This window comes from Balaenoptera physalus, assembly GCF_965194825.1.
Source record: "Balaenoptera physalus genome assembly, chromosome: 14".
In the NCBI taxonomy this organism is placed as follows: Eukaryota; Metazoa; Chordata; class Mammalia; order Artiodactyla; family Balaenopteridae; genus Balaenoptera; species Balaenoptera physalus.
Window position 1 is genome coordinate 37386894 of NC_138893.1, and position 16889 is coordinate 37403782.

The following is a 16889-nucleotide window of genomic DNA, read 5'->3' on the forward strand; positions in this document are numbered from 1 at the left end:
TCACAGTGACACTGTCAGTAAAAGAAAAAGCTCGTGAGCCTGTGCTATCCCCAAAAATCCACCCCCCGCATCCCCAAAAAAAGATATGGAAAGAGCACCATGGTGTGAAATTCTCTGGTTTTAAATTTTGGCTCCATCACTTATTTACTATGTAGGCAAGTAAGCTCCATGAATTAATTTTCCTCATCTGTGAAATAAAAGTGATAATATATACCTCATAGGGCAGTGATAATTCAAAGAATAGTAATGAGCATAGAATAGATTGTGTTAATGGTGTATGTTAATGGTAACAGCTACAAGAGCAATTGATACTTTTTATTTGCCAGGTGTATCTTGTGACATTATTTGTCCTGTGTATAAGTAATATGTGGACATTTATTCCACAAGGTTCAATATTATTTTTCTGATCATAAAGGGTGGAACTGAGTTGCGCTTTTTCAAATTTAAATTAAATGGTTCTGTAAAAATTATTATCCAAGAAAACAAAGTCCAAATTATAAAAACAGAATAACTTTATGATAGGTTTAGTATACATTACATTGGAAATATAATTTGCTTTATTATTTTGTGTCATCTTTCACTAATATTCTGATTTTCACTGAACCTTAAATCTGAGCAAGTAAGTTTTATAGATATTTTTTATCAAAGGTTCAATGTTGGGCTTGATTTTAGTCCCTAAGAAATGTAGCTTGACTCCTACATGAATCATGAAAACATAAAATCCATTCTATCAAAGAGTATGGGCCTGAAGTGAAATTTTACCTAGTAAAGTTTACATTTGTGTAGTATATATCTACATATTTCCTACATATTTTTTTGGTGAAGAAGTTCTACCATTTAAGGATAATTAACTTTTTCATTAATTAAATACTTATCAAGCAACTACTAAGTACCAAGAACTTGTTAGCTACTAGGGATTCAGAGATAAACTAAGATATAACCACTGCCCTCAGAGAGCTTACTACCTGGGAAGAAAGTTAAGAAAAGTACACAGTGATTTTGATATGTTAGAAAGCAGTAAAGAAGTGAGCCAGCAAATTCTATAGGATTTCAAGGAGAATGAGGTCACATTTGTATGGAGGAAACTGAAAAGGCTTCATGGAAGAAGAAGTGGCATTTTAACTGGGCTTTGAGCACAGGCAGCTGAGAGGGAGAGGGCATTTCAGGAACAGGGAACAATAGTGAACGTGACAAGAACACATACACACTCATGGAATCACAGGGAGAGATACACATGCGGAGTTACAGGCCTAACAGCAATCATAAAGACATTCTACCCAGTCATCTTCCTTACCTTACAGACGAGGAAACTGAGGGCTCAAGAGGTTAAAATAATTGCACAAGGGCCCCAAACTAGCCAGAGGTGGCCCCAAACTAGCTGTGCAGGTGGGCCTGGCAAGGACTCTGTGCCTGCTAAACGTGAAAGAAGGCTGGAGAGAGGTCAAGGAGGACCTCACAGCCCAGAGTAAATGTCTGGACTTATTTCATCAGGCAATGAAAAGTCAGCAAAGGTCTATGAGGAAAGGAGCGGTATGATTCGAACTGTGCTTTCCTTTGGCAGAAGTCCAGGTGAGAGGCAACCAGGGTCTGAGCAAAACATGGAGGGAGTAAGAATGGCAGAAGGAAGTCTGTTCTATCTGCCTCGGGGGTAAAATCTAAAGAGCTTCGTGGTTACTTGGAGGTCAAAGTGGAGAAAGAGAGAAGAAAAAAAGCTAACTCCAAAGTGTCAAACTTGAGTCACTCTGAACTGGACTTTACAAAAGCAGTAAAGTCGGGGTAGAAGAGCTAGTCTGGGGAGCAGGGACGGTAACAGGAGAGAGGGGGAAGGAAGAGTGACTTTATACTGAAACACTATCAAATCCAGTGTTGGCTGGAGACCCATGCAGTTGGGAGTTATCATCTGAAAAGCCCCCTAAATGAGCAAAGAGAGCATCACCCTAAAGGGAGAGAGTGGAAAAGGAAAAGAAGTGGACTACGGACTAATCCTCAGGGAATGCCTATCGGTACTCAGAGGGCAGAAGAAGTAGGTAACGAACAGAGGCGAGGTGCTCTACATCCATTATCTCTAAGTAAATTCTAAGTAGGCACCTGTGATAGACTGAGGTAAAGAACACCAGAGGGAGTTTCCAGAAGTTGGAGAGGCATGATGGGGAATATTCAATAAACACTACAGAGACGTGATGACAAGTGAGAACTGAGGACAGGTCATTTTAATGACTACGTTTACCATTTTGTTACTACTATGGAAAGATATTAAAGCTTAGCAATTGTACATCAGTTTTATTTCACCTCTTTCTCATAACACTGTCTACTCTTTACTCATAAAATAACATATTTTATAATTACGGGTTTATTTGCATGATTATTTGTTCATGTTTATCTCCATGTAGGCTCTAAAATCTGTGGGGGCAGGAATTCTGTTTTGTTCACCACCATATATCCAGTGACACGTAGCAGATACTTTTAAATATTTCTTGAATGAATAAAGGTAACAAATGAAGATTCATAATAACTATATTTTGGATAGAAGATAAAATTAGTTCCTACTGTTGATTTTGTTTACTTTTAATATCAGGGTTGTTTTTTTTTTATTTGATACAAAGTTGTATTATTAACAATAATCTCAGACATTTGTTCTTATCTCTGTCATTCCCTGGGCTCTCTTTCCTAATTTTGTAGTTTGTTTTGCCATGAGTGCCCACTTTTTCTTTCTTTTTATGAAGACCCATATGTTGGATGTAAACAATATTTGAATTTGCGCTTAAAAGGTCACTAACATGACAGATTTTTAGAATGAAGTTTTGATACAATTCAGTAGTTTTATTTCTTATTCCAGCCACCTCAAACAAAGAGAGTGCTAAGATTAGATCAACAGGTGTGTTTCTACAAGTGTGAAGATATTGTGGCAGAGTTATGGAAGGAAAACAGAGTCCTAAAGGACAGGAAACTCCAGAAGCTTCTGGAAAATGCAAATTAGCTTTAAAAAACTGGCTTCAGATGCATGAGTACTGCACTGAGAGCCAGCAGACCTGGAGTCTGCTCCCAATTCATCTCTGAGATTGTAGAGACCCTCTACCTCTCATTGGTGCTATGAGATTTCTTTTACTTATTTCTAAAGTGGGGCAATATGAACGATCTACATCTTCTAAACATGCTGAGAAGATTGAGAACTAGCCTTTATTAATAAAATTATTAAGAATTTTTTTTAAATTTAAGGATCCGGGACTTCCCTGGTGGTGAAGTGGTTAAGAATCCTCCTGCCAATGCAGGGGACACGGGTTCGAGCCCTGGTCCTGGAAGATCCCACATGCTGTGGAGCAACTAAGCCCGTGCGCCACAACTACTGAGCCTGCGCTCTAGAGCCCACAAGCCACAACTACTGAGCCCATGTTCCACAACTATTGAAGCCCGCGTGCCTAGAGCCCATGCTCCGCAACAAGAAAAGCCACCGCAATGAGAAGCCCCTGAACCGCAACAAAGAGTAGCCCTCACTCGCCCCAACTAGAGAAAGCCTGTGCACAGCAACGAAGACCCAAAGCAGCCAAAAAATAAGTAAATAAAATAAATTAATAAAAAAAAAAGAAATGGACTAAAATTATTAAAAAAAATTAAGGATTGATGCTAATTATTTTTATTCACTAACAAGCAATATACATAGGAATATAGCTTCTTAACTGGTCCTGAGCAGCTGGAAAGATAAGGTACTACTTAGAAACAAGTTATTTGCTCTTCCTACCCCAAACTGGTGTGACTTAGCATAATCTGTAGTAGAACTGTACAACAGGAGTAGAGTGAAATCCATCTTAGGATTTCCTAGCCCAATCCAGTCATTTTATACATGAGAAACCACGACCCAGAGATGAAAAGACTTGGCCAAACAGTTAGCTGGTGGCAGAGCTGGATCTACATCTTGGGACTTGTGACTCCCAAGTCCATAACTCACACATACAAGCCGAAGTTCTTTTCCTATAAATACATGCCCCAAGTTGTTATTACACAACGGAGTCATACTTTCATTAGCAGATGTGTCATGGCACGTGCACCTTTGCATTTTACCAAATTTCTGGAGTTAAATCACCAGGAAAGGTAAATATATCCTTCTTGCCCCCTTAAGTCCAATGCTTAGCAGAACCCTCCAGGTCCTTCCTCTTTGATCTGAATATAAAGCTTCTTCTGGAATGTGGGCTATCCCGAGTACTCCTGTATCTTTATCCAGAGAAGCCCAGTGATGAGGGAGAGTCTCACAGCCTGAAGATCTAGATGGCCCTGAATTTGAATTCTGGTTCACTCACTCACTGGCTGTATTGGCCCTCGGACAAGTCATTTAATCTCTCTTGAGTTTCCAGATTTTTTTTTAATCTGTCAAAGTGGGATAATAATAGCTACTTTTCAGGTTCATTACGAGGGTTACAAGAATTAGTGTATGTAAAGAACCTGCTTCAGTGCTCAGAATTACTAGTTCTTGTTCTCCTCTTTTCATTGGACTAAACCAAAGTTCTCTTTTTGTCATTATTACCCATGACACTGTGGGTAGACTATCGTTTTTAAACATCGTACAATATTTCTAGATTTTTCAAAATTATCTGGTCATCCTGCCAAAACTTCTAAGCCTAAAGAAAAAAGTTTCAAAACCTTAGACTTTCCAGCAGTTTCTGTTTGTTTTGTTTTGTTTTTTTGCCAAACATAAGGCAAGATTAGGGCAAAATTCTACATTTAGGTGAAGCACTTAGCTCCCTTTTGGCAGTGGACATTTGGGCCACCGGATTTTTAATCCAGTGAGAAAAGTTAATCTGCTTCATATTACTAAGGATCCATAAAGTATGAAATCCATAATCCTTCATCACAAAGTGACACAATCATGATCATTTTCAGTTTATGCTTTTGAAGAGCTCTATTTACTTTGTCCACATTTCATCTTAATGTGACTCTAAAATGCTTGGGGACTTTGCTGTCCAAGGTGATTGGAGACATGCATCAGGGTTACTTGATATGCCCTGTTTTTACAGGGACATCAGTCTTCCAACCACTTTGAGGCAGAAGAGAAAGTGGCTGTGTACATATGTCAACAGCAGAAATCCCACTTTAGCCCAAGAGAGTCTGGCATTGTTGGCAGTGGTTGCTCACAGAAAATACAGGAATGAAGCAGCAGGTTTACAGGGCTGGGGAACAGGGAACCTAATTAGCCCAGCTCCAGGAGTGCCAAAAAGCCTATTTAATATTTTTTGCTTTTACTCTTCTAAGCCACCTAGAGGGAGAATTGCTCATAAACGTCTAAATTCATTACATGGAAAAAAAAAAAAGAAGAAGAAGGAAAAGATTACTGCATGGGGTAATCTACAGGATGAATCTGCAGTTTCTCTTTTGACCTCTGTTAAGATGAGAGCCATGGAAGGGACTTCACACATTTTAGACAGACATTAAAGGGCCATGTCTAATTATTACTTGCTAAATATTACTGAAATATATGCTGGTAGAAAGAGAATAACGTCCAAAGACAATGCCATATTTTGAGTTAAAAAAAAAAACACCACTACTTGCTACTTAAAAGAGATGGCCAGAACTAGCCCCTGCTTCTTTCCAAATCACTTATTTGTTAGTGCTGACATTCAGGTTCTGAAAGAAAACCACCATGCCCATAGGATGCTTCCACCTTCTCCATACCCCCAAACTCGTCCTTCTCTTAAATGCTTTTATTCATAGTAATGAAGAGTGCATTATGAAAAGCATCACTCGACATTCAGGAAGCTAAATTTCAAAAAAGGGCCTGATAAAAAAAAATTAGAAATTGTGCAAAGTACTGCAAGAGGACTTTTAATCTAATAATTAATGCTTATTCCTCATTGAATAGATACACTCACATTAGGAGACATAAATGGCCCAAGAGCCAAGAGAAGACTCTGGGCACCCTGTCCTTCACACAGTGGGGATGGGGTCAGGAGTCTGTCCATGAAGCTACTCCTCTACCTCCTTCTTAACTCCCCTAACCTCTAACCCTGCACCAATGCTGGAGGAGGCGCTTCAGCACGTAAGGCTCCTAGCTGTGCGATTTGAGAATCAATGAATGGATTCTAGTTCAATTGCTCATTTTATTGTTGTTCACTGAGTCTCACAGACAGAAGTGGTTGCTCAAAGTCATGTTTCCCAGGTCTCCTATCATTATCATAATCATCAAGAACATTTATGAACTGCTTTCTAAACATAGGGCACTGTGATAAGCCTAGGCACACAGATGGACTTCCTGTAAAGATATGAGATAAACCAAACTCTAGCAATGAGATAACCAATGTCAATATTTCCCTCCCGAGAGCCAATATGGTTCCCAAACTATCACTGGAAGGCATTTCCTCTCAAATATTGGATGAGACTATGTTAAGTTTTAATTGACTGGGTACACACCAAATATCTTGGTGAAAAGTGAAAAAATAAGTCATTTCATTTGAATACTGGTGTCAGCATTTGCCTTGTTTAGGGAAAACATAGATGTGAACATTAGAAAATTTCTCTCTATAGGCACTGCCTTTACTTTCCCCCAGTGAAGTCAAGAGTTTTCAAAAAATTTTATTGTTTCCCACATCTTACCATAAAAAATTTCAAACATACAGCAAAGTGGAAAGAATTTTACAATGGACTCCAGTATTCCCATCACCTAGATTCTACCATTAACATTTGCTTTACTTGCTTTATGACATATCTGTCCATCTACTCATCCTACTATCCATCCATCAATAACATTATGTCTTTGATGCATTTCAAAGTAGACTGCAGACAGAAGACAATGCTTTATTTTAAAGGAGTAGAATCAGTGACTCTTCCTCTTCCTACTCCTATAAAGTTAGCTAGAGAAATTTTATTAGTTTTTTTTAAACAAAGAACAAACTCATCCTGAATTATTCACACAGATATTCAACATAGTTCAATCTACAGTCACTGTAAAAAGTGTTGTGAATTAACTCAAGGTTTTGTCTACTTGTGTTAACCCTGGGGACATTTTCAGTACTCCTCCAAATGTTTGGCTTTGTGAAGACATGGGCTGTAGATTATAGAGAAATAAGCTCTCTGCTATAGATCATCAGGAAAAATTACCTGGAATGTTAGTAATAAGTATTTTTTGTTGTTGTTTTGCTCTGTACTCTAATAGTTTTCTAATTATTCCTTGAGTATAGAAATACAGAGATCTATATACACCAAGTCTCTCATTTATAAAGTGAGTTTTATAACACCTATGGCACAGGCTTGTCATAAGGATCAAATATGAAAACTAGGAAAATACTTTGTAAAGAGTAAAACACTATGCACATCTAATTTAGCATTACCATTAGTAATTGCAATGCATCTGTAATAAAACACAGCTGAGGTAATGGTCCACACTGTTATTTGGCTTTTTCAAATCAGTCAAAAAGATTTCAGAGGTTAAAGGGACAGCGTATTGGCAGTTGCCTTCACTCTGCCCATCAGTACATCATCTTGTCAAGGATCTATCTAGAAGAACCTTGGTGTATATCACATAGACTTGTTTTCATTAGTAAAGTGTTTGTTTTGGAAATCATCCCAGCTTTGAAACAATACTTCCATTAGCTGGGCACAGTACCTACAATTATCCATCTTATCTGCCCAGTGCCAAGCTATTCTATTTACTGCATCCCATTTACCTTGGTTGTTCTGAAAGGAGAAAAGTGAGGCATTGGCTCAACATATGAGAAGGTTTGTTTCATTGAATAAACATCTACAAATGAACTTTGGGTAGAAACTCCTGCAACAAGATATCATCAGGTACCATAAATGACAAGTCTAAAGGTGATGGAATTCGATGGAATTCCTCTGTCCCTGTATGGGAAAAATTCCGTTACAAAGATATCTTAAAATTTATAAGGTATAAAGTAGTGTAGCTTCCACTTTTGTGTCTCATTGGACACAAATCATGAAAGTGAGGAGCAAGGTCAAAGCTAACCAGGGAACTAAGGAAAGAAAAATAAGCAGGGAGCTGAGTTCATCATCAACTACTGCTGAGAACCTGTCAGATCTCTGGCACTTTATTTTATCCTTAAGGGGAACTGAAGAGAAAGATTTGAAATCACCCTGACCCTAAAAAAGCATCCATTTCACTGAGAGTCATTTAAAGAAAACAATCAGGAGAAAGAATAATCAGAAATTGTAAGCAGATGGAAAAGGATATGCACAAAGAGAGAAATAAGCGTGGTTTGTGATTTAGTTACAAGTTATACTCAACATTGGGCATGTTTACAATGTGGACAATGTGGAAGCAATGAGAAGATCTCTAAGAGGATACATAGAGTTACCTCGAATTCAAAATATACTTTTTATGCAGGAAAAGGAGAATCAGAGGAAAAGGCTGGCTGTGCTCAAGTGAAGGAGAGGGTCCCTGTGTCCATGAACCCCACCTGTCTTGTGCTGACAGCAAGAACTTATCTTCAATATTCCAGGATGGTTGCATCAAGCTTTTATCCACCGATGCCGTAAAACATTCCAAACATGTAAGTAAGCTCCCTAATTAGATTCCATATTTATGAAACAAGCTTCTAATCATATTTATAATTTGGCATCCCATATGACACACATACTGGGAGAAAAGAAGCTGCCCAAAAGGGTCACTTTGCCCTGCTAGTGAGATTACTCATTGTCATGACAACAACAAATTGAAGTGTGTCCGTACGTACATACATGTGTTAATGTTACACACAAATACACACATATATTCAACACGTATTTTTTAAGAGAAACACTTGCAAATCTGAATTTATAGCAAGGCAGATATCTAGATATTTGGGTAGAAGTTTGTATTCTAGTAAAATTTTACCATGCTGTAAATTAGAACCTTGTAAATATCTTTATTGTGCTATCTGGTAGTATTGTTTATTTCTTCTGTTCAGTCTACATGTTTTGCTTAACTGCTGATGGTGCCTCGTTCATCTTACCTGACTGCCCTGGGGGAGGGGCACCTGATGATCCTCGTGGTAGACAAAGAAACACAGTCAGAACTGCCGCTCTGTTCCCAGCACATGGTTCAATGGCTATCGGTTTGGGTGTTCCCTGAAAAAGAAAACCCATTCTAAATTTGCATAGTTTACATGACACTGCTATTTTACTTTTTTCCTACTATGCTTCAGGCAGCTAAAATGTTTATTCCTAGTGGTTGAAGGCACACCATTTCTCATTTTTTAATAGTTCAACTGAATATTTTATTGTAGTAATATGTAGTTTTTTTGTAATGGTGGTCGTTTACATTTAGAAGACATTTTTCTTGGGGCATTATATATTAGCACATATGTTTGCAATTTTTGAAAAGTACTCATTGCTTTGTTCTATTTTTATCTTGTTTTTTTTTTCTCTAATAGATTTTATTTTTTAAAGAAGTCTTAGGTTTACAGCAAAATTAAGAGGAAGCTACGGAGATTTTCCATAAACCCACTGCCCCCATGCATGCACAGCCTCCCCTATCATTAACATCCCCCCCCAGAGTAGCACATGTGTACAAGCTGAGGAACCAACACTGACACATCTCCACCACCCGGAATACATAGTTTACATTGGAGTTCACTCCTGGTGTTGTACATTCTATGGGCTTGTCAAATGTATAATGACATGTATTTTTCATCATAGTATCATACACAGAGCAGCTTTCCTGCCCTAAAAATCCTTTCTGTTCTGCCTATTCATCCCTCACCCCACCCCCAACCCCTGGAAACCACTGATCTTTTTACTGTCCCCATAGCTTTGCTTTTTCCAGAATGTCATATAGTTGAAATCATATAGTATTTAGCTTTTTCAGATTGACTTATTTCACTTAAAAGTATGCATTTAATGTTCCTCCATGTCTTTTTTTATTGGAGTATAATTGCTTTACGATGTTGTGTTAGTTTCTGCTGCACAATGAAGTGAATCAGCTCTATGCATACATATATCCCTTCCCTCTCTCGGACCTCCCTCCCCCTATCCCCATCCCACCCATCTAGGTCCTCACAGAGCACCGAGCTGAGCTCCCTGTGCTATACAGCATGTTCCTACTAGCCATCTATTTTACACATGGTAATGTGTTTATGTCAAACCTAATCTCCCAATTCATCCCACCCTCCCCTTCCTCCCGTGTCCACAAGTCCGTTCTCTACGTCTGTGTTTCTATTCCTGCCCTGCAAATAGGTTCATCTGTACTATCTTTTTACTGTCCCTGTAGTTTTGCCTTTTCCAGAACGTCATATAGTTGAAATCACATTGTACTCAGCTTTTTCAGGTTGACTTATTTCACTTAAAAATATGCATTTAATGTTCCTCCGTGTCTTTTCATTGTTTGATAGCTCATTTATTTTTAGTGCTCCATAATATTCCATTATCTGGATGTACCATAGTTTATTTATCCATTCAGCTACTGAAGGACATCTTGATTGCTTCCAAATTTTGGCAATGATGAATAAAGCTGCTACAGACATCCATGTACAAGTTTTTGCGTGGACATGAATTCTCAACTCCTTTGGGTAAATATTAAGGAGCATGATTGCTGCTGGATCATATGGTACCATGTGTCATTTTAACACTAAATCCTGGCACATTGTAGATGTGCAACAGGCCTACATTTGAATAAATGAATGCAATTTTTTAAGGATTTTTTTTGATATGGACCATTTTTAAAGTCTTTATTGAATTTGTTACAATGAAACTGTTTTGGTTTTTTGGCCACGAGGCATGTGGGATCTTAGCTCCTTGACCAGGGATGGAACCCACACGCCCTGCATTGGAAGGTGAAGTCTTAACCACTGGACCGCCAGGGGAAGTCCCTGAATGCATTTTAGTATATTTGATATTTGATATGTCGTCTGTGAGCCACAAAGTTATGCAATTTCTGTTGCTTTTTCGCAACTGTTTCCTCTCACCAATGATAACAGTTTATCTCCTCAAATTATCACAATCCAAAATATTCTGTTGACGTATCTTTTAAAAATTTTTTTCCAGTTTTATTGAGCTATAATTGACATACAGCAAGGCATATCTTTAATATCATTTCAGTGAAATACATATGTAATAATCACCCACCAATGCATTTGTATAAATAATATGACTTTAGAAATAAAATAGAGTAAATGAATATATGATAATGATTGTAACGGTAATGCTAGTATGTTATTAAATACTTACTATGGATTAGGTGTTCAAAATGCTTTACATATATTAACTTACTTAAATCTTACAACAACCCTGTAAGATGAGAACATGAAAGCAAGAAGTTAAAAAAACTTGCTCAAATTCACACAACTAGGAAGTAGCAGGGCTGGGATTTATACTCAGGTAGGCTGCTTCCTGAGTCCATGTTCTTAGCAACACAATGCAGTTTATCATATTGTGAATGTACAAAAAAATCATGCACCCACACACACAAACATAAACACATGTGCAAGCACATGTGTGTGAACATACACAATCCAGGCATACACAAGTGAACAAAAACACACAGAGAATTTAGGTTTAAATACAACATCACCTTTGAAACAATAGGAACATCATTTGGCTGAGGAATGGTGGTTTTGGCTATTTCACTCAAAAAGTACAGGTGAGACATGGTTGACTTAATCAAAGTAACATCTATACATAAAGGCAAAATTAAATGGAAGAAAAAATACCACTACTTTAATTATTAGAACAAATGATTTGTTTAGTCTTGTTTTTTTTTTTTACTGATATTTGAATTTTTCAGAAGGAATACAGACATATGTAGTCATCCACCTAGAATATTTTAGAATATTGCCATTTCCAGAAAGTTTAATAAGGCATTAAAGATAAAATATGTTCCCTTTCATGTAAAACTTAGACTGAAATTTCTGGTGACAACGGTTTTATGTGGTTATAAAGGATTTCTCCTTTATAGCAGCATAAATCTCATGTTTTAAAATTATCCTCATACAGATACATTTTGGGAATTTTCAATATAAAGGTGAAAGTGGCCATGGTAGTAGAAGTAAAGGGCATAAAAATCTTCCAAGAAAATGCTGTAAGCAATGTTGCAATACTTGTATCAAGTTACAAGATCTATGGTTTTCCCCTTTAAAGCTTACATTTAATTTAACAGACTTATTTTTGAAAATGTTAAGCCAAAATCAGCATAAGTACATAGATATTCTCCAATGATGTAAATATTTAGAGAATAGGCTTGTCATATTCCAAGGCTAAAAGAAAAACACTATGAATGTTTTGAATCGTATTTCTAGGCTACTAAAATTTATCCTAATTTAATAAATGCAAAGTATATGTAAAGGTCAATTGGTTAAAATATACTAAAGGAAAATAAAATGAATTCAGGTTTAAATGATGGCGATATATTAGAAATACCCAAATCCCTTTTAATATACCTAAGAAATAATTTATCATTTCTACCATCAGGCAAGGTTTTCTTTGTCATTTTATTCGTAAGCGCTCAACGGCACTACTCAAAATATCCAAAGCCACGTTAAAATACTTGATTATAAAACTCAGAAAAGAATTTCATGATTACAACAAAACAAAACAAAACAAAACAAACAAAACAAAACCACCAGTTGAGAAACAGTGGTTCTTGGTTTACGAGATTTAGAAAAACAAGACACAATTTGAGAGTACATCAGTTGATGAATAGCTAACATTTATTAAGTGCTTACAATATGCCTTGTGCATATTGTGTGTTGTCAGGCTACCTTTCCTGATGCTTTTAACACTAGAAGAAAAGGTTTTAAACATCAAATGCTGACATGAAAAGCACCAATTGAGAGAAAAATTAGTGAAAAATAACTGTAAGTTTCAAGTAGAAAATGGCTTAATTATTTAATACTTTAAACTGAAGAGAGTCAGCAACGGATACAGTATAGTAAGATATGTTGACCATGGGAAAGGAATTATGTTTGCATAAAAGCCACTTCTGTAAAATCTTCTTTAATATAATTCTCTCACTCTTAATTCTACTGCTATTGCACAGAAAACATTCAAAAATTTCATTATATTGATAAGCTCTATGAAAGGAGATTATAATCCTATTCTGAAATCAAATTGGCTTACAACTTTGTCTATTTTTAGCTATGAAATTTTCATAAAAGGATATTAGCAAAAATATGAATTATTCATTATGATAAAAATATTAGTGACTAGCACAGCTCTTTGACACTGCTGGCAGGAATTCATATAATTTAAAAAATTATTTCCAAAGACTGTGGCAAATATCACTTTCAATAAAGTATTTTAAATAAAAAAGAAAAACACTTTATAGCACTTGAATTTTGCAAGAGAAAATAGCAAAACCCCATGAATGATATTTCTGATACCTTGAGGTTTGTCAATTGTTTAGCAATAAATACGTAACCATGAATCAAAATCATTTCACAATGACATAACATGTTCACTGAACTGTGCAATTTATCATGTATTTTCCATGGCTGCCTTTGAAAGAGATAAGGCATGGGTTTGTTTGCCCACGGCACTCTGCAAATGTGATTCACTTTTAGGCATTTTCATATTTGTTGTACCGAAAGAAGCTGGCATTAGACCGTGCCAGAAAATATCACTGACAGTTATGTAATTAGCAGTCCTTGTTTATTAAGCACACGGAGCTTTTACAAAAGACTTGTTTTGTTCACACTAGTGTTTTTCAAACTATTGTACTCATATCTTCAAGTTCTTTTTTTTTTTGGAGCAACAATTCTATGTTAAACTCTTTTCATTTTTCAGCTATTAAAGACAAGCAAATTACCAGAGAAGCTCCTGGAATCATAAGGATTTTCAAGATTACAGTTCTTACAACTCATAATAACATGTCCTAAAAAAGGAAGGCCACCATCTGAACCTGGGATCTAGCCTGGGAAACTGCTGCTATAAGAATCACTGGATGTTTAGAAGATACCAACAGGCAAAGCTGGCTACTTGCTCCTTCCTCCAGTGGCCTTCTCAAAGAGTGAGTGAAGGAGTAGGTGGGTGACACTGGAAACTAACCCCAGCAGCTAAGGATTTAAGAGAATTATCTGATGTCCTTGGACTAGTCATTGCAATTTAAGTAGGGTTTTAGTTCAATGCTCTAGAACTCCAAACATTAGAAGGATGTTATTTCCCTTCTCAAAAAACTTTCAGTACTATGGAAAAGAATCTGAAAAACAGTACACACACACACACACACACACACACACACACACACATACACACATACAACTGAATCATTTTACTTTACACCTGAAACTTTGTAAATCAACTATACTTCATTAAAAAATAAAATGAAATAGAAAACAAAAGCAAAACTTTCAGTACTGCCTCAGTAGGGCTTGCAAACTCAAATCTCTTCAAGGAACAGCTAACATTTCTTAAGTGCTTAAAATATGCCTTATGCTATGCCAAATGCTTACATGGGTTTAATTCTACCACAAGAGGTAGGGGCTATTCCCATTTCATAATTTGTGAAACTGAAGTTCAAAGAGTTTAAATAACATAACTAAGGTTGCAGACCTAATAGGTGACCAAACCAGGATTTGGAAAACTACAGTCTATTTTCTGAGCTTGTATGCCTAACCGTTATGCATACTGTCTATAATAGGTAAGAAGACTGCCTTAACTTGCAGAATAAGACAATAAAAAGCGGTCGGCACCACAGTGAGCTGAAAAGTACAAGATTTATTTAAAACATTAAATCTCAAAAATTTTGCTGCCAAAAAAACATGGCTATGTGTCAAAACGGGCTGAGAGCTGTCACTTTGTAAAATGGAGTCCAGGATGTCATTTCAGGGTTGCCAGGCTCTTGTGTCTCCCCACAAACTTCATCTTTTATTCTGCACAAGCTCCACGTTTTAGTCGATGTAAGTGCTCACTCTTTAACGTATGTGCCCAGGGTTTCCAGAATCTGTTCCTTCCTTCATTCATAACATTCCTACTGTCCAGGAGATCCTTCCTATAGGCCTCTAACTTTCCTAAAATTATATATCCCTCAAAGCCAACTCACCCATGAAGCTTTCCCTGGTCTGAGGTATTTAGTTTCTCCCTCCTTAGTTCTTTAACTGTTAGGGCCCTTTTCATTTTCCACCTTGAATGACACTTGGGCAACTGTCCTGTCTTCCCACTGGAACAAGCTCCTTGAAGGAAGGTCCAGTTTCTTATTCATGTCTATTGGCCCTGTACTTACTTCCTCTCTTTGAAAAGCCTAAGCATGGCACCTGTGTTACCTTTTGGGGACTGATGTTTCCCAATCTTTTACTACAGGTATTGATGTAATTGTTGTATTAGATTACAACATAGGAATCTATTAGATTCCTACTCTTCCAAGGCAGGTATCATATTGGATTCCTTTTTGCCTTACCTATAGCATCTAATGGAGTGCATTTTACACATGGTAAGTGAATGAATAAATGAAAGAATAAATGCAATTGTCACATGGTGAGATAACTGGGAGGTATGATTCAGTTTCTACACACTCATCAAACGTATGAGTGGGTAGAAACTGAATTAAATTAAATTATGGATATTAAAGGGATAAAATAAAACACTGAAAAATAATATCAGCTAACATTTATTGAGTACTTACTAGGAACCAGGAGCTGTGCTAAGCACTTTATATGCATTATTGTGTTATTTTCTATTTTATACAGATGAGGGAATTGAAATTCAGAGAGGTCAGATAATATTCTCTGGGTAACACAGCTAGTGAGTGGCAGATCCAGGATTGGAACCCAGGTCTGTTTGATTCTAGTATCTTTATTCTTAACCACTATACAACACTGCTAAAAAATATAGCTTAAGAAGCCAAGGAGTCTCTCATTCTCTCAGCTTGACTATTAATAGGAGGAATATAAAAACTATATGCGTATACTTGCCCCATTTCTGAGCAGGGTTCAGAACACTTGAGTTCTAGGACCAGTTCTGCCAGTATCTAGTTGTGTGATCCTGGGCATATTACTGAATCAGTTTTCCCAACTGGAAAATGAACAAGTAGGCTGGATGATTTTAGGATCGCTTCAACATTCTGTGACTCTGATTTATGGACAACCTCCAGAATGTGTGACATAACAATATCTAACACTTAGTCTAAGTACAGTGAAATTTGAAATTTCCAATCCTGAGTAATTTTTTTTCCTGTTCAAGTACTTTAAATGACACGTCTAATTTTTAAAGCACATTATTATACCATATGATGAATACATCACATAATACTAAATGGCCACCATTGCATGCCAAAAAAGCAATTAGAAAATTGAATCAAGGAATTAAGGATTAATGTGGATATGTTATACCTGTCAGCAGTAATAAGTGTTTTGACAAGGACAGAATAAAGTCTGACAGTATGCACAAATACTAATCTGATATATGAGTGAAATATTAAAAATGCAAACAACTGCACATTAATCACTCTAACATTTCCCTATTAGAACACTTTTAATGCTATTCTTATCAGAATCCATTTATAATTAAAAATGAGTCTTTTTCAACAGCTTGCACAAGTTGGTATTTGCAGTTTAATGACTGTTTATATTGATATAAAATTTAGTTTTTAGTCACATTAGTATAATAGAATTAATTTACTGAACATTGAATTAAGTCAGCCTGATGATTTGGCTCACAGCTGATGAACTGTGTTGATTCTATAGGATCAACAAATACCAAGACTCCAGATCTCAGAAACAGATTCTCTGATTTCGTTGTTTAGACTTGGGAAAAAACCAAAAGTGAAAATCATATTCTCTCCTTATTTACCATTTGCATGAAATGATAAAGGAAAAAACACATTAGCTAGCTTTACTCGCTAGGAGAATAATTCATATTAGTAAAAGAAATTAAGCTGATGGACACTCTCAAAACCAGGGTTAAACTGCATTGGAAGAAAATTCAAAGAGAATAAAGTATTACATGTGGGAATAGGTAAAGGAATAAAACATAATATTCAC

General features: G+C 36.5%; 1 protein-coding gene across 10 annotated transcripts in view; it reads right to left on the reverse strand.

Annotated features, from left to right (window-relative positions):
• The window catches only part of ATRNL1 (attractin like 1), a 715591-nt gene that overhangs the window by 128992 nt on the left and 569710 nt on the right, over positions 1–16889 (reverse strand). For 8 of the 10 annotated variants that reach the window (XR_014253040.1, XR_014253041.1, XM_082423366.1 and 5 more), the window contains one exon: positions 8934–9048. Coding sequence is in view for 7 of the 10 variants with exons in the window: in XM_082423366.1 (XP_082279492.1) it covers positions 8934–9048 (115 nt within the window). In the remaining 3 variants the exon portion in view is untranslated. Of the gene's footprint in view, positions 1–8933; positions 9049–16889 lie in introns of those variants that run through there. The other 2 variants (XM_082423370.1, XR_014253042.1) reach the window with 2 other exon arrangements.